General features: G+C 40.2%; 1 protein-coding gene across 2 annotated transcripts in view; it reads right to left on the reverse strand.

Annotated features, from left to right (window-relative positions):
• Positions 1–24464, reverse strand: part of LOC126199328 (uncharacterized) — a 115935-nt gene extending 91471 nt beyond the window's left edge. Inside the window, exons 1-2 of one of the 2 annotated variants that reach the window (XM_049936171.1) lie at positions 24062–24464; positions 23880–23981 (exon numbers count right to left, since the gene is read on the reverse strand). In XM_049936171.1, the coding sequence (XP_049792128.1) occupies positions 23880–23981; positions 24062–24257 (298 nt within the window). In that variant the 5' untranslated portion in view covers positions 24258–24464. Of the gene's footprint in view, positions 1–23879; positions 23982–24061 lie in introns of those variants that run through there. The other variant, XM_049936172.1, reaches the window with a different exon arrangement.
• Between the last annotated feature and the right edge of the window lie 831 nt (positions 24465–25295).

The following is a 25295-nucleotide window of genomic DNA, read 5'->3' on the forward strand; positions in this document are numbered from 1 at the left end:
AGTCACATCATCTTTGTTTTTAGACATACTTTACTTACAAACCTTGACAATCTAATTAAGTTCATGAATGGAAAATCCAGGGTGGAATGTAACAATATTACGAAAAGGATAGTTGCTACTCACCATATAGTGGAGATGCTGAGTCACAGATAGGCACATTCTCCCTCCTCCCTGCCTTAACCTCCTCCTTAGCCCCACTACACAGTTGCTTCTCCCATCATGTGCTGCCGCCTGCAGCCTGGCCTCAGCAGCCAGAAAGTGTTGTCTACTTCTGACAAAGGCATTGTTCGCCGGAAGCTCACTTTCTTACAGTCTTCTTGTTGTGTCCATCTTTGACTCAGCATCTCTGCCATATTGTGAGTAGCAACTATCCTGTTCATAATATTGTAACTATGTTCATGAATTTATTGCACTATTTTCATGACTTCTTTTGTTTAATTCCAACTGAACAAATTGTATTCTGAAAATGGAATTTTTTGGGTTGGTTGGTTAAACTGTAACCTAAAGCCAGTATTCGACTGAATGAATATGAGGAAACATCCATAAACCACCCTCAAATTGGCTCATAGAATTGACTTTCCACAGCCTAGGATATACAGAGCCCTAGTCTCCACAGTTCTGACACATTATTGTACAGCCACACCAACTGGGCAGCAGAACTCATATCTCTACAACTGCATGTTGTGCCTCACTGCACCTCATAGTGTATGAGAAGGCTCCAATTCCTGGAGAGTATGTCTCTTCGACCTCTAAGTATCACTTTTTCCCCTCTCTCTTCCTGACTGCTGCATTTGATTGCACAGCTACATAATGTATGAACCTACAGTATAGTACAGCCACGTTCTTCAGTCTACTACGATAACTGTCATGTAAAACTGCATGCTGTCTTAGGAAACTGTCATGGATCTCGCACATTTTCAGACAAGCAGTGAATTACTGTGGTGATTAGGTGGTGCCATAGGGGGATGCCTGTCCTCATGCAAAAGGGGGACGATATTCCGGAAAGTATACTGCAGCCACATTTGTGTTTTGCTGGAAATTGTCACCACAATTTGCATGTCAGGTTGTTAAAGTGATCCTTTTCTGCAGCTTGATAATGGCTACATGAAGAAGTGACAGAGAAGAGACTGGAGACATTGTTTCCATCTATTCTGTAATAGTTCACATCCACCTTGATCCCCAAACAGCTCCGAAACTGCTATGGTACTAAGGAAACTAAATAATTTCTTCAGTAAATCATGACAACCAAAAAATTAAATTTATACTGTGATTGCTAAAACTGTGGTATTTTTTGCAGTTCACAAAAATGCTAAATCTTGGTTTGATAGAATCACTGGCAATCACTATCAAAAATAAGTAAGAATTTTGTATGAGTAAAAAATGTTTATCGTCAGATCCCAGGAGAGGGTAAGTGGCTCCTCTTACCCCCTACCTTCCCGCAGAGACCCATGAAGATTGGTAAATACAAATGCCCAGACTGATGATGCATTCCTCGACTCTACAATGCATTTGATATGGTTTGGAACAGAATATCAGGCGATATTTGTCATTGGAATAAAGGAGTTTCTGGCAAACAGAACAAACGTGGATTTCATATCAGAGAGAAATTTTAAAACATAAAAGTAGTTTTATGCTTACCCCAAGGGAGAGCTGTATGACAATTACAGTTCACGACAGACATAACTAATCTAGTGGATACGGTCAGAAGCTTTATGGTAAAGAGAGGCATCTTCAATCGGTGTGTTGCAGCTGCACAACCCACTCCCATCCTACCTCACAAGGGCATCGGCACACTGTACATGTGCTGCTGTTAGTAGTCCCACTGGAGGACTCTTTCATGTGGAAGTTACTGCTCATGTCCCACATTTGTAATGAGGACATCTGTTGTCAGGTGGACTGTGGGCCACAGTCTCTTCTATCATCCAGCAAAGTATGCACCACTGGGCTCACCGAAGTTGTCTCTACCATTGTGGCATTTGGGGCCTACAGGGACAGTTCTATTCCACTTAGTGGGCAGCTCTTTGTCACGGTAGGCTACAAAAACATTGCATGGATCATAATGTTATTTGTTTTCGACCACCCAACAGCTGCTAAATTTCTGGCTGGATGATCTAGGCTTGGCATTTGCACCCCTATTTAAGCTAGATCTGAGATGGGCCTCGAATATTCAGGTGCATGTCACTCTTCAGTTGGACACCGTGCTTCGTTTCTACCTGTCTGGTGGCCTGATGTACCGCAGTGAAACAGGACTTTGATCCTCTCCAGGCTGCCAGAGTTACTGAGCCAGTGAAATGTTGTGCATGGGCCACAACATAGATCATAATCAGTTATCTTTGACTATGTGGGGATTTCAAGGCTATCATCAATGCTCAGTCACAAGTCAACACTATGTATTTCCTAGACAGATAACCTCTTTACCAAACTCGCTGGAGAATACTACTCAAAGATCGACCTTGCCGATGATTACCTTCATTGTCCTTAGATGAGGAAACTCAGAACATTGTCATCAACAACACATTTCTGGATTACAGGTACAAGTAACTTCCATTTTGCATTGCCTTGGGCCCAACAATTTTCAAAAGGTATCTGTAACAACTGACACAGCACATTCCAGGTTGTGGGAACTATCTGGATGTTCTCATTGTTACGGGCCCTCCCACCTGGAGCATTTGCAAAACTTCCTCAGCTCTTTTACAATCCCGCAGGATGCAGGACCATACTGTCATTTGAAGAAGTATACATTTTTCAACCAGGGGGCACTGGTTCATCAAAGATGGAATCAGGCCAACTGATTGAAATGACGCCTCCATCAATTCCCTTCCCCACACAAGGAACTTAAATTGTAGATGTGTTTGGGCAAAGTCAATTATTACTCCAAATTCTTACCCCAAGCAGCCCACATTGTGCAAACCTTCAATCATTTGTGTAAAAGGGGAGTGCCCTGCAACTGGATCCCGGCCTTTGAGCAAGTTTTTATTCACTTAACAACCATGCTTAAATCTGTGTCTTTTCTGTGGAATGTCTGCTGGTTGTGGCAGCCGACACACGCACCTATGGCATTAGAGCAGGTCTGGCGCACAGGACTGATGGTGGCTCTGAATAGCCAATTAAATATGCATCTAAGATGTTCAACTTTGCACTGTGCAACTATTCACCGATCAATAGGAAGCACTGGCAGTGGTGTTTGCTGTCAAAAAATTTAATGTCTACCTTCCTGGGACAAAGTTCTCTTTAATTACAAATCAAAAGCCCTCATTCACATTATTCAGATATTAATCCAACATCTGGAGCTGACAGTTCAATGCCATCTGCACTAGGTGTTATTCCTGAGTGCACACAGTTATACCATCTGGTTTAAGCCCACGGCACAACATTCCTACGCTGGTGCCTTGTTGCATCTACCTGCTGGCCCAAACACCCTGACTTCAACCGACAGGATACCGTCTTTTTCCACATCAATACCGCACAACAACATACATTGTACAATTTCCCTATTACAGCCACACGTCACCACAGCCGTGTGCCACAACCTCACCCAGCAGCAGGGCCTCCAATACGTGGCTCGTGGCTGACAAACGTACCTCAGTTGCCGGTTGGTGACTGATCTCAACCCCCAGAAACTCATTTCTCACAGGCTCTCTGTTGTCGATGATGTCATTCTCTTGGATACTGAGACTGACACACACCTGATAATCATTCCAGCCGAATTGCATCAGTGAGTCCGGAGCTTACAGCACCAGGCACCTTGAGAGATGTCCTACACAAAGGTGTTGGCTTGCCGACATGATTACTGGCCGGCTATCAACAGTGACATTGAGGGAATGGTCTGTCACTTCACATGTACACCTGGTACCGAGCAGCAGGCCCCCACAGCTGCACAGTGTACAACAGGCACCACGCAACACCCCCACAGTCATTTGCACCCTGGCCTACAACCTACTATGCCTGGGACCACTTCCAACTTGATTTTGCAGACCGGTTTTTGGGATTGACATGGTTGCTCATTGTGGGTGCCTACTCAGAGTACCCATATGTGGTAGGCACGGTATCCACCAAGACTGACGTCACCCTCACAGCCTTGACCCAGGTTTTGGCCATCAAGGCATTTTGGTCTCTGATAATGGCCCCCAATTTACAGCTTCTACTTTCAAAGAGTTCTGTGTGGGCAATGGCATAAAACATATTCTCAGCCCTCGATACCATCCTTTGTCAAATGGTGACGCTCAGTCACCACTGACGGTAGTAGAGAATCACGGGTGATGAGTTATGTCTTTACAAACACAGAACGGACTCGAGTGCTGCCATCATAACCAGCTTCAGCCTCCAGCACAGGCATGACACCAGCTACTGCCCCCTCCCCCCACATTCCAGTGATAGTATGCACCAGTACTGGCGCCACTGGTGACTGCCAAGAACAACACACCATCACTGTCTCCTGCATCCATGAGGATGGGGGGTACCCTCTCGCACCCTCCTGCCCGTTGAAATCATGATGGACTCTGTCAAACACCTTCTCTTTCCACAACTGGCAGTTGAAAGGACTGGGCCTTCACCTGTACCTTGTTTCCACCCCTCATGGCACTGACTGGGGCATTTCCACCTGTTCGCACCTGTTTCCGGTGACAGGAATCTGTTGTCAGGCACAGTGGAAGTTGAATGCCCACCAGAGGGGATAGACTCAGATGGCCATTAGGGAACACCATGACTGCACAGCACTGTGCTCGCATGGCGGGCATGCCACTGTCACACCATGTGAGAGCTTGATACTGTTGGATCTATCTTTGCTGTGCTAGGACTGCTTGATAACTACCTTGCTTGTCATTCAGTTACTCTTTCTGGTCGCATCTTAGTTTTGTCTCTCCACTGGTCTTGGCCTTTTTGTCACCATTGTGGTGAAGGCTTTGCATACTGCCTCATTGTCGTCTAGGTTGTTTGTCATTAACTGGTCTTTTTTCTGTCTGCAGAGTACCTGTCACATTTTGCTTGCCTGCCATTAGTTTGGGTAACTCTTCTGCATGCAACTCTCCTGCCTGGCTGCTTCCTCCATTTCTCCCAGAGCTCCAATGTGTGCACCAATATCTGGCTACCCACAAATATAGCAGTAAGGTGCAATAATTAATATTTTCCAATATAGCACCAAGCCTGCTACTTTCCAAGCCATATTTCAAATGTAAACCTCAAAGTATGTTTCCAAATGTCATCACACTTCCCAGTAACAATTCATACCTAAAGTGCCTGGCACTTTATGCGTCACTTATAGAATCAGTTTAGAGACACTGACATATTAAATATGTTGTGATTAATACTGAAAATCATATCTACGAGGGCAGTTCAATAAGTAATGCAACACATTTTTTTTCTGAAACAGGGGTTGTTTTATTTAGCATTGAAATACACCAGGTTATTCCCCAATCTTTTAGCTACACAACACTATTTTTCAACGTAATCTCCATTCAATGCTACGGCCTTACGCCACCTTGAAATGAGGGCCTGTATGCCTGCACGGTACCATTCCCTAGTCGATGTCGGAGCCAACGTCGTACTGCATCAATAACTTCTTCATCATCCGCGTAGTGCGTCCTACAGATTGCGTCCTTCATTGGGCCAAACATATGGAAATCCGACGGTGCGAGATCGGGGCTGTAGGGTGCATGAGGAAGAACAGTCCACTGAAGTTTTGTGAGCTCCTCTCGGGTGCGGAGACTTGTGTGAGGTCTTGCGTTGTCATGAAGAAGGAGAAGTTCGTTCTGATTTTTGTGCCTACGAATACACTGAAGTCGTTTCTTCAATTTCTGAAGAGTAGCACAATACACTTCAGAGTTGATCGTTTGACCATGGGGAAGGACATCCAACAGAATAACCCCTTCAGCGTCCCAGAAGACTGTAACCATGACTTTACCGGCTGAGGGTATGGCTTTAAATTTTTTCTTGGTAGGGGAGTGGGTGTGGCGTCACTCCATTGATTGCCGTTTTGTTTCAGGTTCAAAGTGATGAACCCATGTTTCATCGCCTGTAACAATCTTTGACAAGAAATTGTCACCCTCAGCCACATGACGAGCAAGCAATTCCGCACAGATGGTTCTCCTTTGCTCTTTATGGTGTTCGGTTAGACAACGAGGGACCCAGCGGGAACAAACCTTTGAATATCCCAACTGGTGAACAATTGTGACAGCACTACCAACGAGATGTCAAGTTGAGCACTGAGTTGTTTGATGGTGATCCGTCGATCATCTCGAACGAGTGTGTTCGCACGCTCCGCCATTGCAGGAGTCACAGCTGTGCACGGCCGGCCCGCACGCGGGAGATCAGACAGTCTTGCTTGACCTTGCGGCGATGATGACACACACTTTGCCCAACGACTCACCGTGCTTTTGTCCACTGCCAGATCACCGTAGACATTCTGCAAGCGCCTATGAATATCTGAGATGTCCTGGTTTTCCGCCAAAAGAAACTCGATCACTGCCCGTTGTTTGCAACGCACATCCGTTACAGACGCCATTTTAACAGCTCCGTACAGCGCTGCCACCTGTCGGAAGTCAATGAGACTATACGAGACGAAGCGGGAATGTTTGAAAATATTCCACAAGAAATTTCCGGTTTTTTCAACCAAAATTGGCCGAGAAAAAAAATGTGTTGCATTACTTATTGAACTGCCCTCGTAGTACACAAATCAAATATTATATGTTGTATGAAAGTGTAAGAGAAATAGACTTGATAGCAAAACTAAGCAGATTTAAGTAGAAAATTGTGCCACTTTCAACAAGGATAATGAACCATAATAGGACGTCTGTTTTTTTAATTATACCATTAAATTTGAAATTATAATAACAAACAGAATTATAATGTGTAAAATTATAATATTATTTTTCCAGTCATCACAAAATAATGGACTATTTTTACAGACAGTAAATATGTGATTATCAAAATATTACAATTATTCTCCACAATTATTGTTAACCATGTTAGGTTAGGTTAGTGTTGTTTAACGTCCCGGCGACAACGAGGTCATTAGAGACGGAGCGCAAGTTCGGGTTAGGGAATCGGGAAGGAAATCGGCCGTGCCCTTTCAAAGGGACCATCCCGGCATTTGCCTGAAATGATTTAGGGAAATCACGGAAAACCTAAATCAGGATGGTTGGAGATGGGATTGAACAGTCGTCCTCCCGAATGCGAGTCCAGTGTGCTAACCACTGCGCCACCTCGCTCGGTGTTAACCATGTACACTCTAAGCTATGTACATATGAAAGTGATTTTTTTACTGTAGTGTTTCCATTTTTATCTTATATAAAATTATGAGCATGTATGGTGTGTGAACTTTATGGAAGAGAGGTTTTGGATAGCAGTTTGAAGACTGAAATTGTATTAGGCTGTGCAATGGCTAACATCAGTCCTGCTCAGTCATAAAGATGACTTCAATAGCCATAGAAAATTCTAGCCATCGATTGATCAGTATTTTCTCATAAGATACAAAGCTGTAAGAAAACTAATAATTTCTTAATCAAATCATAAACTTGCAGCAGGACATTAAGTTTGTTACAGATAAAACCTGTATGTCAATCTAGAACTTCATTTTTCAGTGCAGTGCTTAACTGAATGAGGAGCTCCTCAGCTTGATTTGAACCTTACAAACACCCAATGTAAATTTAGCACTCTAAAAACACAGATGGCACGCAAGTCACTACAATTCCTTTAATTTAGCCATACCTATAATCCTTATGTCTTTTTTAATTAACCAATTTCAGTTTAGTAATGACTTCCACCTAGCATTTTCACATTTGATTTATGTTGAAAAGTATACTGTAACCAATAAATAATACTTCTGAAATAATATATTTATAATCTTCACACTACACATAATTATATTGTGCACTAGCTGAGAAACCTGGCATTGCTTGGGTATTTATTTATAGCTCTGCCTGAGACTTCATATGCATGGAATTTGTTTTTGACATATAATGCTTCTTTTTATACAATGTTTGCAGTAGTATGAATGGAGGCATAAATGAAGAGCTTGTTTGCTTCACTAATATGGGAGGGAGCCATGAACAGCCGGGCATGCAAAAAGCAACTAACACGAATGTCCACGCCTGCAACACATAGTGTCTGGCCTTGCGCTTTGTTTATGACAACGCCCTAATATAAGCTCACCTCAAATTGTACACAAATAAAGTGAATCGGTAAATTGTTGGGAACATGCGGGATTCGGGTATAAAAACTTGCTCACCAGTGCCAGTTCCCATCAAAATTTCTGCTTCTATGATGTTCACGTTGCAGAGAAGTAACTGTAAGCCTCTCCAAGGAAATAGGTTCTGAGGAGTGAGATAATGCATGATGCTCTCAATCAGAGTTACATGGCACCTTGCTTTTGGAAGGAGTTTCCAAAGAACATGTTGAAGTCTGATGTTCTTGAGACCACATAGTCCTCAGTCTTTCAGTCCTTCAGGTGCATTCAGAAACACTCAACTGTTTTCTACATCATAGCGTGTAGGCTTTCACGGCTGGCGTCTTCAGTAATTAAAACTTCCGGGCTAAGAGGCTGTGGTCCAATAGTAGAAATACTTCTCCCTGACGTTTCGTTGCCAGCTGCGGGCAACATCATCTGACTCACCTCAGATGATGTTACCCGCAGCTGGCAATGAAACGTCAGGGAGAAGTATTTCTACTATTGGACCACGGCCTCTTAGCCCGGAAGTTTTAATTACTGTTTTCTACATATTTTTATTCATAAACAAAATGAAATCAGAATGTAATGAGTAGGCACACAAACCACAAAGCGGACTTAGTACATCTGTTTTTCCTAGCAAATAATATAAATAAAACATATCAAAGGAAGCAAAGCAATCTCATTTAATATTTTAATACAAAAAACAAAATCAGTATATCTGTATATCACAGCCAAGTAAATCTGCTGTTAGTTGGTATTTGTATAGCTAAGACTGTGGTGCTTAAAGCCATCACTGATGTAACTTCCAAAAATACATTTGTCATTGAATTAGAAAAAACTAACAGCACCATCTATTGGTTCTTAAATGGCGTACTATGCCATGATGATTCAAACATCTGCACTGTGTGTGTGTGTGTGTGTGTGTGTGTGTGTGTGTGTGTGTGATGACAATTTTACAGTTTTATTATTATTATAGATAGAGATAGATAAACACTCTCTCTTCCTCATATTCCCAATTTTTAAGACAGCGAAAGAGTCACAGTACATTTTGATTTTCAATCACACTTTGGAATATGTATTTGTCATACCTTAACCCAAATGTAAAGAAAATAGGCTATCACATTCCATATTAAGTTGACCAGATTTCTTTGCTTGAAAACATATTTCATTTCATTATGATAATGGAAAGTGCTGGAAGGGCAGTGTATGAAAGCTCAGAAATGCTTTTTATGTGCCTGTTGACTAATCAACACCTCAAGTACACAGTGTATGGTTCCCTTTACTCTTTCTAATTACCTAAATACAAGGTGTCTACAAAAAAGTACCAGTTATAAATTTTAATAGTGTGAACCTGTGCAAGTCTTGCTTTGTTGTTTTCCTATTTGCAATGCCATACATATGCAAAATGGATACTCCTGAGCATAAAGTGTTATGTTCTGTCGTTTTCTAAGAGTGAATATGTAATTTCAGTTCAATGTGCATTTCGTTCAAAGTTTAACTGTGATCTTCAATGTGGAAAAACAGCTAGTGATGCTATAACAAATTTGAAACAATCGGATGTGTGTGTGTGTGTGTGTGTGTGTGTGTGTGTGTGTGTGTGTGTGTGTGTAAAGGGAAAAGCACTGGACGACCAAAAGTGTCTGAAGATGATGTTGACAATGTCACAGCATCTTACATTCATAGTCCTCACAAGTCTGTTTGGAAAGCATGTCTTGAACTTCAGTTGCCAAAGGTTGTCTTTGTCTTGAAGATTTTAAGAAAACATTTACACGGTCCATACTGGTTATAGTTGGTACAAGCTTTAAAGTCTGATAACTATGGTGTACATTATAGCTTTACAAGTGAAGTGCTGCAGTGAAAAGATGATTTTCTTCACTGTATGGTGTTCAGTGATGAGTCAACCTTTCACCTGCAAGGGAAGATAAATACCCACAATGTTCATATCTGGGGATCAGAACATGCTCATGAACTTGTACAATATCAAAGGTATTCCCCAAAATTAAACACTTTCTGTGCTGTGTCCCAACAACAAGTGTATGCATCATTTCTTTTCTCCCCCCTCCCCCACACACACTGAACAGTGGAAGGGGGGGAGGGGGGGGAGAAAAGTGGTGACTTATTTGGATGTGTGGATATGTTACAAAAATGGGTCTTGGAAGGTGAACCTGAAAACTTTGTTTGACAATAAGATATTGGCATCTCTTTGTATGAGGATGGTGGGACATTCAAGTCGCAGACAGTTGGATTGGTCATAATAATCAATGCAACAGAGCTCTTTCCCATGGCTTGCATGTTCACCTGACCTCATGCCATGCAATTTTTTTTTCCTTTGGGAGTTTATAAAATATTGAGAAAATGTTCCACTACTGCCTAATAACTTGCCAAAGTTGAGGCATAGAATTCAAGAGGTTGTTGCTTCCATTATTCTGTACTTGTTAACAAAAGTGTGGGAAGAACTGGATTTTAGATTCAATGTGTCGTGAATAACTAAATGCACACTTACTGAATATTTGTAAGAAAAACCAGATAAGTTTAGCTCCAATTTTATGTATGATTTATTGTATATAGTCTAAATGAAAGTGTTATAATATAACATTGAAACTGGGACATTTTTTATGGACACCATATATTATTTAAATGTAGTTTTTTCCACAAGTGGTTGCCTATTGAGAATGCACAACTGGGATGATAACCACTTGTCAACTGTAGATGAACAGCCTCAAGGAACATATTAATATGACACTGGTAGATCTGCTCACATCAAGAGATGTACTGGTATATGATGCACTGTGTAGTGACAGTAGCATGCTACACAGCAAAGTAAGATGCCTCCCCAAGAGCTCCACTTCAATCCAGTGAAATGGAGCAACTCCAGGCTGAAATGCTGCCAGGTGTCCTGGGTGTGACTATGTCTACATCTATATTCTGTGAACCACTGTGAAGTGCATGGCAGAGAGTACACCCCACTGTATCCGTCATTAGAGCTTTTTCCCATTCCATTCACATATGGAGTGCAGGAAAAAATGATGTTCCAATGCCTCTTTGCATGCTGTGATTAATCCACTCTTACCCTCACGATCCTTGCGAGTGTAGGGGGCCACCATTTAAAGCTGGTTCTTGAAACTTTGTCAGTAGACTTTCTCGTGATAGTTTTCATCTATCTTCAAGAGTCTGCCATTTCAGTTCTATCAACATCTCAGTGACATTCTCCCATGGGTCAGACACACCTGTGACCATTTGTGCTGCCCTTCTATGCATCCATTCAATATCCCCTGGTAGTCTTATTTGGTACAGGTCCCATACATTTGAGCAATATTCTAGGGTTTGTGATTTGTAAGCAGTCTCCTTTGAAGACTGATTTTCCCTAGTATTCCACTAATAAACCAAAGCCTGCTACCTGCTTTACCCATGACTGAGCCCATGTGATCATTCCACTGCATGCCCCTACTAAGCGTTACAGCCAAGTATTCATAAGAGTTTACAGATTCCAACTATGACTCACTAATTTTACATTCATAGGATACTATGTTTTTTCATTTTGCAAAGTGCACAACTTTACATTTTTGAACATTTAAAGGAAGCTGCAAAGCATTGCATTACTTTTAAATCTTATCAAGGTCTGACTGAACTTTGCACAGCTTTGTTCAGACTGTATTTGGTTGTAAATAAGTGCATCATCTGAAACAAATCTGAGGTTACTATTAATATTGTCCACCAGATCATTGATATATAACATGAACAGCAAGGGATCCAACAGTACATCTGAAGTTCCTTCTACATCTGTTGACAACTCTCCATCCAAGATAACAATTTGCAATCTGCATCCTCACTACCAAGAAATCCTCACCCCAATCACACGTTTCATCTGATACCCCATATGATCATACTTTGATAAAAAGCATAGGTATGGTACTGAGTTAAATGCTTTACAGAACTTGAGAAATACTATATCAACCCAACTACTTTGATCCCTGCCTTTCAGGAAGTCATGTGGGGACTATTCATGAGGAGGAAAGAAGCAAAGGTTCTGTGATAAGTTGGGCTGTAACCTCTCAGACTTGCACCATAGGGTTGAGAACTGCAGGGTTCCCCTTAATGAGTCAGGTGTGCACTATGCATCACAGGCGGCTACCCAGGTAGCTGACTTTGTGTGAGGTCCACACATTGGATTGTTAGATTAACTGAATCTCCATCCAATGCAGATTATGATGGCTGTAGGAAATCTGGAAGTACCCATGTAAGAGCCAAAGAAAAAAAAAACACCCACCTCAAGTAAGAGTATTAACATCCTAATGGTAAACTGCCAAAGCATTCACAACAAAGTACCACAGTTTGAATTGCTCATGAAAAGCAGTAAAGCTCACATAAAACTAGGTACAGAAAGCTGGTTGAAACCTGAAATTGACAGTACATCTTTGGGGAAAATTTAAGTGTGTGCTGAAAGGATACGAAATATGCAGTGCGGGGGAGAATGGAGGTAGTGATTTGTTGCTATAGATGAGAAACTCAAATCGGCCAAATAGAGATTGACACTGCATGCAAGGTTGTTTGGAAAAGACTTAGTATCAAAGGTGGGTGTAAAATTATATTTGGGTGCTTCTGTTAACTTACAGACTCCCTTCCTGATGTAACGGAAATGTTTAGAAAAAACCTCAGCTCATTGTAAGTTCCCCAATCGTACTGCAATCACTGGATGAGACTTCAACTGTCATACAATCAACTGGGATACTACAATTTTGTTAGTGGTGGGCATGACAAGACATCCTATGAAACATCACCAAACACCTTCTCTGAAAACTTCCTAGAACAAATACTTCAGAGCCCGACATATGATGAGAATATATAAGATCTAATGGTAACAAATAGACTGGAACTCTTTGAGGATGTTCACACCAACAATGGTACCAATAACCATGAGACAGCTGTAGCAACACTTGTAACTAAAGCACAAACAGCGACCATGAAAAATTTATTTATTTTATATGTCCAGCAAACCATATAAGGAGATAGGGGTGTCATTTCTCATTGAGGAAGTTGAAACTCTTAGCTAGGGACATGAACATGTAGAGGAATCATGTCTCGGGTTTAAAAGAATAGGTGACCATGCACTATATAGATATGTTCCCAGTGTGGAACAGTTTATAACAGGAGGGACCCCCCCCCCCCCCCCCGCCCACCCCCCATGGTATACAGTCACTGGAAAGAATGTATAAAGAACCAGAGACTACTGCATACCGTATTCACTCGAATCTACGCCGCACCTGAAAAATGAGGCTCGAAATGAAGGAAAAAAAAATTCCCGAATCTAAGCCGCACCTGAAATTTGAGACTCGAAATTCAAGGGAAGAGAAAAGTTTTAGGCCGCACCTTCAAATCGAAACAAAGTTCGTCCATTGTAATATAAGACACAATTTAGGTAGAATGAATGACGATACAGCTACAGTAGTTTGGTTCGAGTCGTAAACTTAGCAGTTAAGCTTTACCAGGTAGCCATTGCTATGCGTCAGGCGCTCCATCCGTATTTATACAGGTACCCTTCCTTTTTCACGTGCTTCGTCTGGTTTGAATCGATTGCTTATTTTGCTTTGATCTGATAAGTGCTGTTTTCTTTGTTATAGGTGTTTACGTCACTATAAGCTGAAAATGCATTACTGTACTGTGTCATGCATTGTTTGTCACATTCTGATAGTGCGTGTTTACGGCCTGTCGCCGCTCGCGGCATAGCTTGCTTTTGCGCGCACTACCGCCGCTTACAATAAAAAAAAAAAAAAAAAAAAAAGAGTGGAATCGTCTCATCAGCGAAACAATGGCAAGAGACTGCTATTTGTTGTTACTTACACTGCTGCTTTCTTTGATAATGATCAACAAGAACCAAATAATAGGCTGCCTATGATAGAACATGTTCTGAACGAGAGTTAGGCGAAAATTTTTCTTCATTTGAAAATCTTTGCGGCCGCTTCTTTAGTACATCAAATTCTGCACAGAAATCAGAGTCATCTTAGATTTAAAAATCTAGTCAGTTGCCTTGCTTCATTTCTGACTGTATCACTATTAGGCATAAGAATAATACGAATAATACGAATATAAACATGACACATTACGTATATTCTTCCGCGTTTGCTGTTGCCTCACTATAGTTTCGTAGTTTATTAGGCAGGCAGGATTTAAATGAGATAGCAGCAAACACGAAAGAATGCATGGAAAAATGTTTATATTAGTATTATTCTTATGGTGAAGAGAATACTGCATATGATTCACATTTCATCAGGTTCCTATTAGCAACCATCTCTTCCCACAGGTAGGAAAAAATTCAGAAAGTAGATTTGGCCATTTCTGCTACATTCGAAGATGAACAATACGGAATTTGTATTTACTTCGTTGGATAATGTATGAAAATGCAGTGGTCGAAACTCGGGGCGGAGAAAAAAAGTTAGTCTTCCACCTTTTTATAAAAATTTATTTACTGACGCAGAGGTTTTGGCACCAGTATTTATCTTTGTGCCTACAAAGCATGCCTGTGTAGCGCTACATATATTCGACGGCAGAAGTTAGTTGTGGCGGCACCTACCAACATTTATCAGAACTTCCGCTTGCTTTGCACTCGATTCTAAGCCGCAGGCGGTTTTTTGGATTATGAAAACCGGAAAAAAAGTGCAGCTTAGATTCGAGTAAATACGGTAATATGTGTAAAACTAAGTATTGGGCTATAGATAGAAACATGCTCAATGAGCTGAATGAAATGCATATGGCTGCCAAGAGAGCTATGTGTGAAGCCTGACACTATTGAGGGTAGTAAGGCAAAAGCTGAAATGCTTAATTCCATTTTCAAATAGTCCTTTACGAAGGAAAACCCATGAGTATTGTTGCAATTAAATTCCTGTAATACTGAAAATCTAAGTGAAATTCATTTAGTGTCAGTGGCACCGAGGAACAGCTGAAATCACTAAAATTGAATAAAGCCCCAGTAACTGATGGAATCCCTATCAGATTCTATACTGAATTTATGGCTGAGTTAGCCCCTCAGTTCACTACTATCTATTGTAGACTATTGAATTGAAATTGGAACAAAGCAGAAGCCACACCTCTCTACAAGAAGGACAGCAGGAGTGATCCACAGAACTATTGTCCAATATCCTTGATATTATTGTTAAGTCTTAGAACATATTCTGAATTCAGATGTAATGAGGTATCTTGAAGAGAATGGCCTCCTCCATGCTGGCAGGCATGGATTAAAATAAAAACTGATCATGTGAAACTCAGCTCTCACTCTTCTCAGAAGACATACTAAAAGCCTTTGTTCAAGGCAGTCAGGTAGATGTAGCAATCCTCAAATTCAGAAAAGCATTAAACTCAGTATTACATCCACTTTTATTATCAAAAGTAGGGAGTATCAAGCGAAATTTGTGATAGGATTCAGGAATTTTTGGTAGGGAGGGTGCAGCAAGTTTTCTTGGATGGGGAATCATTGACAGATATAGAAGAAACTTCAGGTGTACCCTAGGGAAGTGTGTAGGCTCCCTTGCTGTTCATGTTGTATATTAATGATCTTTCAGACAATATTTAGGGTAACCTCAAACTTTTCATATATGAGGCAGTTATATACAACTAAGTAAAATCTGAATGAAGCTGTACAAATAGTCAGATGTCAAAGTGATGCAATGACTGACAGCTTCCTTTAAATGTTCAGAGATGTAAAACTATCCTCTCTACAAAATGAAAACATGCAGTATCCTACGACTACAGCAACTACCAGCCACAGTTGGAATCAGTTAGCTCATACAAACATCTTACGCTCAGTCATAGGCAAACCTCGTAGCAGACTTCAGTTTATCGGTAATACTACGAAAAGTGCAATCAGACTACAAAGGAAATTTCTTACAAATCACCAATGTGACCCACCTAGAATATTAATCAAATGCCTGGAACCTCTACCAAACAGAGCTAACAGGGGATATTGAACACATACAGACACGAGCAGCACAAATGTTTCCAGGCACTAAGGCTCGAGTTTTCTATAATACTGCCTTAAAGTTCATTTCTCTTCAATATATCCTTCCAAGCTTCATCTTTCCCTTCTTCATTCAGTACTGACCTGCCATCTGAGCTCTTGCTATTCACACAGCTGCTTCTCTTTTCTCTATATGTGCTGCAATTTTCCTCTAGGCAACACCTATTTTTCCCTTAGATATGCATGCTCCTACAGCCTTGTATTTGTCCTCTAGCCATTTCCGTCAATTTCATTTTTTAGCATACACATTCCTCTTCACCTGTTTCATTTACTGTGTTTTATCATTCCCCAATTGCATTCAATATCCCCTCTGTCATCCAAGAATTCCTACTACATTCTCCCTTTTTATCTACTTGATCTTTTTACTGATTAGATCCCCTGTTGTCTTCAATAATTCACCTCTCAAAGCTATCCCTTCATCTCATATTGTATATCTTTCCCCCATTTTAAACAGCCTCCAGTTGCCAATTTGTCCAGGCCCAATCTGATTAATTTCCCATCTTTCTTATATTTATTCTGTTTTAATCTGCAATACATAACCGATAAATTCTGGTCAAATTTACTTCTGCCACTGGAAATGTCTTACAATTTAATAATTAATATCAAAATCTTTGCTTGCCATCATATAACATATCCGAAACTTTTCAGTATCTCCAGGTCCCTTCTGTGTATACAAACTTCTTAAATGATTCGTAAGCGAGTATTAGCGATGATTAAAGTATGCTCTGTGGAAAATTCTACCACACAGCTTCCTCTATCATTCCTTTAGTCCATGTTGTTCTACAATTTTTCCTCCTCTTCCTTTTCCTACTACTGAATTCCAGTCCCCATCACAGTTAAACTCTCATCTTTCTCAATCTAATTATTTCATTTTACCACATCATACACTGTTTCAATCTCTTCATTATCTATGGAGCTAACTGGCATATAAATTTGTACTATTGTTGTGGCTTTTTGTCTGTTTTGGCTGTGACAATCCATACTATCCATATTAATATTACAAATGCAAAAGTAATGCTATCTGTTATGCTTTCACAACTACAACCCTAAATCGATGTTGGTGAAATTTGTTATAGAAATGGCCTGAATGGTGAGGAAGAATGTAGGCTACTTTAGAAAGCGTGTAGTACAACATATTAATTGATGTGAAGAATATAACATGAAATATGAAAAATCTACTAACTCTTTGACTTTTGAACTTCATTATATTTGTGAAAATGCTTTTATTCTTTAATATGTTCTATATAATCTGATTCAACATAACGAATATACTGCTTATGCTATCCTCAATGCGTTTAATCCATACTAATATCGGTCAAAAGCCCGTCACACTTTACCCACTGAGTGCCACAAATCTCTTCTAGCTTATGAGACCCCACAAGACTCACAATGATGGCATCATATAAATGCTGCACGACAAACAGACAGATGCCATGCCTTTACATCTAGAATGAGGGAGGCCATTAGTTAGGCTGCATCTGATTATGATATGCAAGCGCAGCTGCAGGTAACAAGCAGACACGTGAGGGCAGCTGATGTTATTGCACGTACAAACGATATAAAATTTGGGCTGCACCAAACTACAAATCATTTATTTTCTTTCTTTGTCATTTTAATGCTACTTAATAATTTTAGAACGTTCACATTTTATTTTAGTACCATCTTCACTACTTGTGGTGTCACCGCCAGACACCACACTTGCTAAGTGGTAGCTTTAAATCGGCCGCGGTCCATTAGTACATGTCGGACCCGCGTGTCGCCACTGGCAGTGATCGCAGACCGAGCGCCACCACACGGCAGGTCTCGAGAGACAGACTAGCACTCGCCCCAGTTGTACGACGATGTTGCTAGCGACTACACTGACGAAGCCTTTCTCTCATTTGCCGAGAGACAGTTAGAATAGCCTTCAGCTAAGTCCATGGCTACGACCTAGCAAGGCACCATTTGTAACATTGCTTGTATCTAAAGAGTCTCACTTGTATCGCCACAATCTCCAGATGTATCATCAAGAATGCTTTATACAGGATGGATTAAAGTTAAGTAGTCCAGAAGCTACGTACTTTTCTTTATAGCATTCATTACGTATTCTGTTTCAGACCTCACTCCATCCTTTGTGAGTTAGCGCGTGCATCTTGGCCGCCTCTTTCAATTAGTGTGCGTAGTGTTGGCAAGTCTGCCGACACTACACTACTCATCATAACAAAACTACTCGTGGTGTTGTGGTTAGCATTGCTGACTCTCAATCATGGGGTCCCAGGTTTGATTCTTGCAGGATCAGCTTTTCTCCATTCAGGATTGGGTGTGTTCATTGCCTTCATCTTCATTTTATCATCACTGATGCGCAAGCCACCGAAGTGGTGTTAAATAATATGCCTTGCACCAAGCCGCTGAACATCCTGAACAGGTTCTTCCAAACATTAAAGCGACATGCACATTTCATTTCATTTTACTAATATGCAAGCGCAGCTTATTCAATTCTCATTGTATTTATCCAAACTTCCACACTACTATTATTAAATGCAAAACCAACATTGTTGTTTACATTCTCATGGCTACACCACTGAACTGATTTTGATGAAATTTGGTATGGAAATACATGGCAGTCTGAGGAAGAACAGGCTAAAAAAAACTGACCCCTTAAGGGTGTGAAGTAAGGGAGGGAACATCTTTTTTTACATCAGCGAACATAAACTATGTTAAAATATTGTTAAATTTGTTGCATAAAGTACATGCTTTATATGTATAGATGCCCACACCTCTCCGTACAGACTGCTTGGCAGCGACAGTGTACTTCATCAAACATAAGACTTGAGCACAATTTACAGCCCTGAAAAAATTGTGGGATTGGCTAATGAGATATTCTTTTACTTTTTTTTTTTTTTTTTTTTAATATCTGACACTTTTTAATTTCCTTACTTGTATCAGTCACCTATTACAACCGTTTGCACCAAAGTGTACAACTCTAGCCTGAATCCTAGATGGGGATGCATAGTCTATATAGAATTACACTCTACACTGCATTGTGGTAGGTAGCAAAACATGAGCTGTGCTTACCCAAACAGGTGGAGACATGAGGGCAGCTGACGTCATTGCACATACAATAGCTTTCTCTGTCACCATCAGTTATCATACGAAAACTGCTGATTTGTGAGTGCAGCCAAGGGTAACAGCTAGTATATTATACATTAACTTAAAAAAGTTAAGTCTGCCTATTTTACACTTGCAAATCATCTCACTGTTTTGACCTACAGATGGAATTGCTAGTATACTGTCAATAATGTGAAAAGGCAAAAATCATTTATTCTGCAGAATCATATAAAGCTGATAAACAGACACCACACTGAAGCCTTCACAGGGACCTCTTACTCTTATGTACCAATATATGATATGCTCCCCAATGATTTTTTGTGGTTAACAGAAACAGTTCATTTAGGATTAAATGTGCAATTCACAACCACAACACTAAAAGTAAAAATACACTTGAAGACAAAAGAAATTATGCATCCATAAAGGAATTATCCAAATGGGACAGAAATAAGTAGATGTGCTTTACATGTACAGACAAACAAATGATTACAGTTTCACAAAAATTTGATGATTTCTTCAAGAGAAAGAGCTTCACAAATTGAGCAAGTCAATAAGACATTGGTCCACCTCTGGCCCTCATGGATGCAGTCATTTGGCTTGGCACTGACTGATAGAACTCCATTAATAGTTTCTTCCTGTGTTCCAGGTTCTTCAAATTGAACCATATCGAAAGAGGTGGGGTTTGCATAATGGGCGTTATTTCACCCTAACATAAAGAAATATCAACAATATGGGAAGGTAGCATGCTAAGTTGCAGACAGGTACAATCAAAAGACACTTACACGTAAGCTTTCGATGACAGCCTTCATCGAAAAAAGAGAAACACACACCATTCATTCATACAAGCAAGTACACCTCACACACACGACTGCCAACTCTGGCAGCTCGGGCCAGAATAAACTATCATGTGGAATGTTAACAGCAATCGGGACAGGGAGGGAAAAGGTAAGAGAAGCAGTGAACAGGTAGGGGAAGAGAGGAGCGCTGTCTGGCATAGTGTGCAGGGACTAGAATGCCAACAAATGCAGTGTCGGGCAGTTGGGGAGGGGGGCACAGAGGTGGGAAAAACAGAGCAATAAAGGAGAGGAGTGGGGAAAGAGTGTGGGCACTGACAGAGGGTGGCAAACAAAGAATGTATGAGACAGGAATTGGGAGAAGGAGATAGGACAGAGGGGGTGGAAACTGACAGGTGAAGGTTGTGGGGACAGTATGTTACTGCAGGTTGAGCCGGGTTAGTTATGGGAGCAGAGAATGTGTTGTATGGGTAACGATCAACTGTGCTGTTCACAAAAGCTGGTAGTGGAGGGGAGGATACAGATGGCTTGGGTAGTGCAGCAGCCATTGAAATCAAGCATGCTGTGTTCAGCTGCATGTTATGCCACAGGGTGGTTTACTTCGCTCTTGGCCACAGTTTGGTTGTGGCTGTTTATCCTGTTGGACAGCTGGTTGATAGTCATACCAATATAAAGAGCTGTGCAATGATTGCAGCAGAGCCAGTAAATGACATGGCTGCTTTCACAAGTGGTCCGGCCCCTGGCAGGGCAGGGTAAACCTTTTACAGGACTGGAATAGGAAGTGCTTGGTGGATGGACTAAACAGGTCTTGCACCTGGGTCTTCCACAGGGATATGATCCTCGTAGCAAGGGATTGGAAGTGGCGCAGAGATCTAACCTAAAGAAAAAAATTACTTAAGCATATTTTATTTCCAGAGATATTACCTTTTAATTTTCTGACCTGTGTTTGTTTGTCTCTAATTACCTTATAAGACAACCATACATATTAATGCTGCATCTGGCATTCTTGTAAGAAGCTAATGAGACATACTGAAACAGATAACATCAGCCTCTTTTGAGTGGATAATTCGATTTGGCTCCATTATGTTTTCAGCTATGGTCTCCGAACATGTACACTACAGGGACCTTGTCCTTATGGAACACAAACGCAATGTTGTTAACTGATGTATGTCACACAGTTTTGTAGCCAGTCACAGAAAGTGTCCAAAATGTGGTGGGGCAATGAGCCTTATTTCTTGAACAAAAGGTACACACGAGGTGCAAGTGGAGCTGAAAAATGACTGGTCACAGAGTTAGTTGCAGTATTACAAATAATTCATGGTTTGAGTGAAGCAACTTAAGTATCATGAAAATCATGCAATTAACTTGTCTCTGGATCAAAAGAAGCAAAAGCTTTTTTATTACCGGAGAACTACAGTTATCCGACAAGACAGTAGTGGATTGGAATAGCTTCTGCAGAGAAGTATGTGCTTCAATGAAAGTGAGAAACTTGGTGGCATTGTCGAGATCGGCGAGGCTGTTTTTGGAAGAAGAAAAAATGTCAGTTTACAAAAAGACAGGAAGGTGGGTTTCTGGAGGAATCCGAAGAGGAACCCACAAGTGTTTTTTCAGCGTTGTTCCCAGATGTATGAACAAGGTGCTGCTTAGCACCATCAAAGCATGCATCCTTCCAGGAAAGACAGTCATTTCTATTTTAGGTCATACAGAAGGTTGAACGATGAAGAATTCAAGCATTTTACAGTCAACCATACACTGACATTTAAGGATGCTGAACCAGGCGCACACACTAGGAGTATCAAAGGCAGCTGCTCACACATACTGATATCTCTTCACGGCATCCGACACTGCAAAAAATCTTTTTGACCATTATTTGTTGAAATACGTGTGGTGCGGACTGTACTTTGGATTTATTTATGTATTTCATGAAGAGTGCAGCAAAAGTGTACAAGCCCTAGTGTGATGTGTTATTTTCAATAAAATCATGGTGTTATTATTCTTATGTTTTCTGGGATTCCTTCATTGTTTCTATACTTTATTTCTTGGAGATATGGTCTGCCTATGTAACTAAATAAAAGGCTGTTTGTTTTTGTCATACACATTTTGCTTCCTTTTACTTAATTAGTGGCTTGTAACACATGGTATTTTTTTAAATACAAAGAAGTAAAACCTGTGTATGACACAAATAAAAACTTGTTTTGCTCCTTAGACAGGTTGCATCTCCAACAGTATAATGATATCACTTGTGTTAAATCATTTATTACGTGTTTTTGTGTACTTATGTTTCCCTGCAACTATACGTAAAATGCTAAAGGACGTTGTGAAACATGCAATATTTGTTTTGCCCACATCTGAAACCAAAACACCATTCTTATTGGCTACACAAATCAGCTCTTCCATCATAGTACATTCCTGTCACTGCTTGTGGCAGCTGTTATCAACAGACACTTTACGATAAGAGCCCTGACTGCTCTTTGCAAAGTTCTAGCAAAACTTTGTAAGTTTAACTATTTTGTCTGAGATCCTTTTCTTTGCTCTCAACATCTGAAAAGGGAAACTGACATCAGCCCCATTTGTAACAAATTATTGCACAATGAACGTTATAACAATTAGTCTGCTGCTCATTACATGTTGTACCCCCAAAAATAAGGCAATGGACTTGATATCATATGGGAAAAAAAGAGGAAAATTACACAAACATTGTGAGCTCACTTTTGCTGCAGTTTTTTTTTTTTTTTACATTTTAAACTCTTATACATTTGGACTGGAACCAGTCTGATAGATGTTCACTTTCAAGACACTCCAAGTAAGTTTGATATGCAAATTCAGTCATCATTATACTGGTTCAATATCATTCACCAAGATGGGAATTTAATGTGAGGTGATCAGGTGCAGCACAAATTCACTTTACTTAACCCTGGATATGAACACTTGAAATTTTATGGCGTTTCCTATCCAGTAGTCTTTCTGAAAATTAAACTTATAATAGGCCTACCTGCAATTCTTTTTCAGGTTACCCTCCATTCAGAGGCTGTTGCATGCAGCGAGCGTTATTTTGATTTGTAAATAATAGATTTCAGCTATCGGTCATCCTTTGGAATTTTTATTGGCAGATCTAGATTTCAGCTAGAAACTAGCCATTCTCAATGCACTATCATTTTTGGTCAATGCATGTAATGTTTGTTGGTCGGGCTTTGTCCACAGTTCACTGAATACTTGAACTGTGGACAAAGCCCGACCAACAGGCATTACATGCATTGACCAAAAATGATAGTGCATTGAGAATGGCTAGTTTCTAGCTGAAATCTAGATCTGCCAATAAAAATTCCAAAGGACGGTTGAGAGCTGAAATCCAAATGCAATTCTTTTATTATGTGAAACTTAGTAAGTAACTTAACAACACAAATTATTAATTAGGGTAATTATTAACCACATGGAAAAATCTTTATGTATCACCTGCCATTTTATTATCTGTATTTTAGTTATGTTTGGTACTATAGTGCATGTAAGTATGTTTCTTAACATGTTAACCACACTTTACAACACCTCTTGAATGTTATTCATGATGACATCGATACCCAGCAAACACGTAAAGATAGATGTATGTATGGAAGGATGAATAAATAAGAAATAAATGAAATCAAAGAACAACGTCCCACCCCTTGCTTCAGCAAACTTTCGAGTGCATCTGGGACATTAAGAATAGCTACTATTGCACAATACGTATAATGAAAAAGGGAGACGGAAGTGCTGTGTATTCTGCCTATAAGGAATACTATTACTCGGTTAACAGCAACAGGTTTAGTATTCACAGTTGCTTTATTCTTACCTTTGGGGTTCTTCCTGTAACGTACTGCCAACGCATTTGCCTTTTCTTGCCATTTGAGCTTCTTACTAACTAGAGATGTAGCTACGTCACGTCCACTTACAACTATGTGCAAAAGAAAAAGGTTAGGAATTACATGAGGCATCCTTACATAATATCAATGATTTTTCATAAACACAAAATACCTAGACGTGGTGTTTCCGTTTTTGGTATAAACAATTTATGACCGACACACTGAAGAGTGTGTTGGGTTCCATGCTCACTACAGTGTTCAGAGCATAATGCTCTCTGCTGGTTCAATCCTGGTATCAAATAATGAGGCGTTCCCCGGTAGGTGCGCATACATAATTTTTTTTTGAAAGCCGAATGAAAATCGGACATGATGAACGTCTTGCAAACAAGTGCAACTTTTAATATAAATTAGAATTACGTTTGAAAATGTCACGTGATTGACGAACAAGAAAAGGCTCGCTCTTCGTACAGTTCTCCTTTCCCTTCCACTTCATGCATTATCACTAAAATTTCTACAGCAAACATCATCGTATCATCCAGTTTTGTATAACAACAAAACGCGCTACATGTAAACACTTTTTGTCAGAGATGTATACATCAAAAGTGTTGCCAACGTGCGGAAGTTGTGAAACAGTAGACATACAGTAACACAAGAACAATCGCATCTCCTCAACATAAAAACGTTCGATATCAATTTTAAGTGAAATCAATAATAATCATAGAATGAAACTAGTAGGACCATGTAAGACAAAATTAAATGTTCGGCTGTTAATGAGTTTCGATGGCGTAGGCCGTTAGGATCTACAACAAAACTTAATGTTATCGGTGATTTTATTTTCATTTAAATGTTATTTTATGCATGGTGGACGTTGTAAATGCCTCGACTATTAAGGATTGATTGTTTATGAAGAACACAATTATCCGCAGATACATTTAAAAAGCTCTATTTTAATGTCATAACTAGTTTCGGACTATCACGCAGATCCACAAATGGCAAACTTTTTCAATTACATGAATGCTTTCGTCGGCAGCATGTCGTCTGCTACTGCGGTATGTCCCAGTGGTCATCGCTTTTACTTGCTTTGGCCTTTATGCTATTCCAGGACACTGCACAATCTGTTGGAGTGCAAACAGCACACATATTCTAAACAATCATAGTGGCACACAAACACTTCATAACATTCTTCCTATCAGTTTCTGCCTCAGACACGTGCTTCAAACTCTATTTTCATTTATCTCAATTCAGTCACCTAAAGTGAAAGTCTTGTCTTCATTATCCAGACACTGGTACTTTGCCTGTGTTGTGGAAGAGTGGAGTTTTATTGTATAGACATTGTCATGCTGCTTAGCATTTCCTCGAGTTACAGACATTAGATGTTGGTCTGATACTATCCACTAGTAATGTAA

The sequence above is a fragment of the Schistocerca nitens genome, chromosome 8, assembly GCF_023898315.1.
Source record: "Schistocerca nitens isolate TAMUIC-IGC-003100 chromosome 8, iqSchNite1.1, whole genome shotgun sequence".
Lineage (NCBI taxonomy): Eukaryota > Metazoa > Arthropoda > Insecta > Orthoptera > Acrididae > Schistocerca > Schistocerca nitens.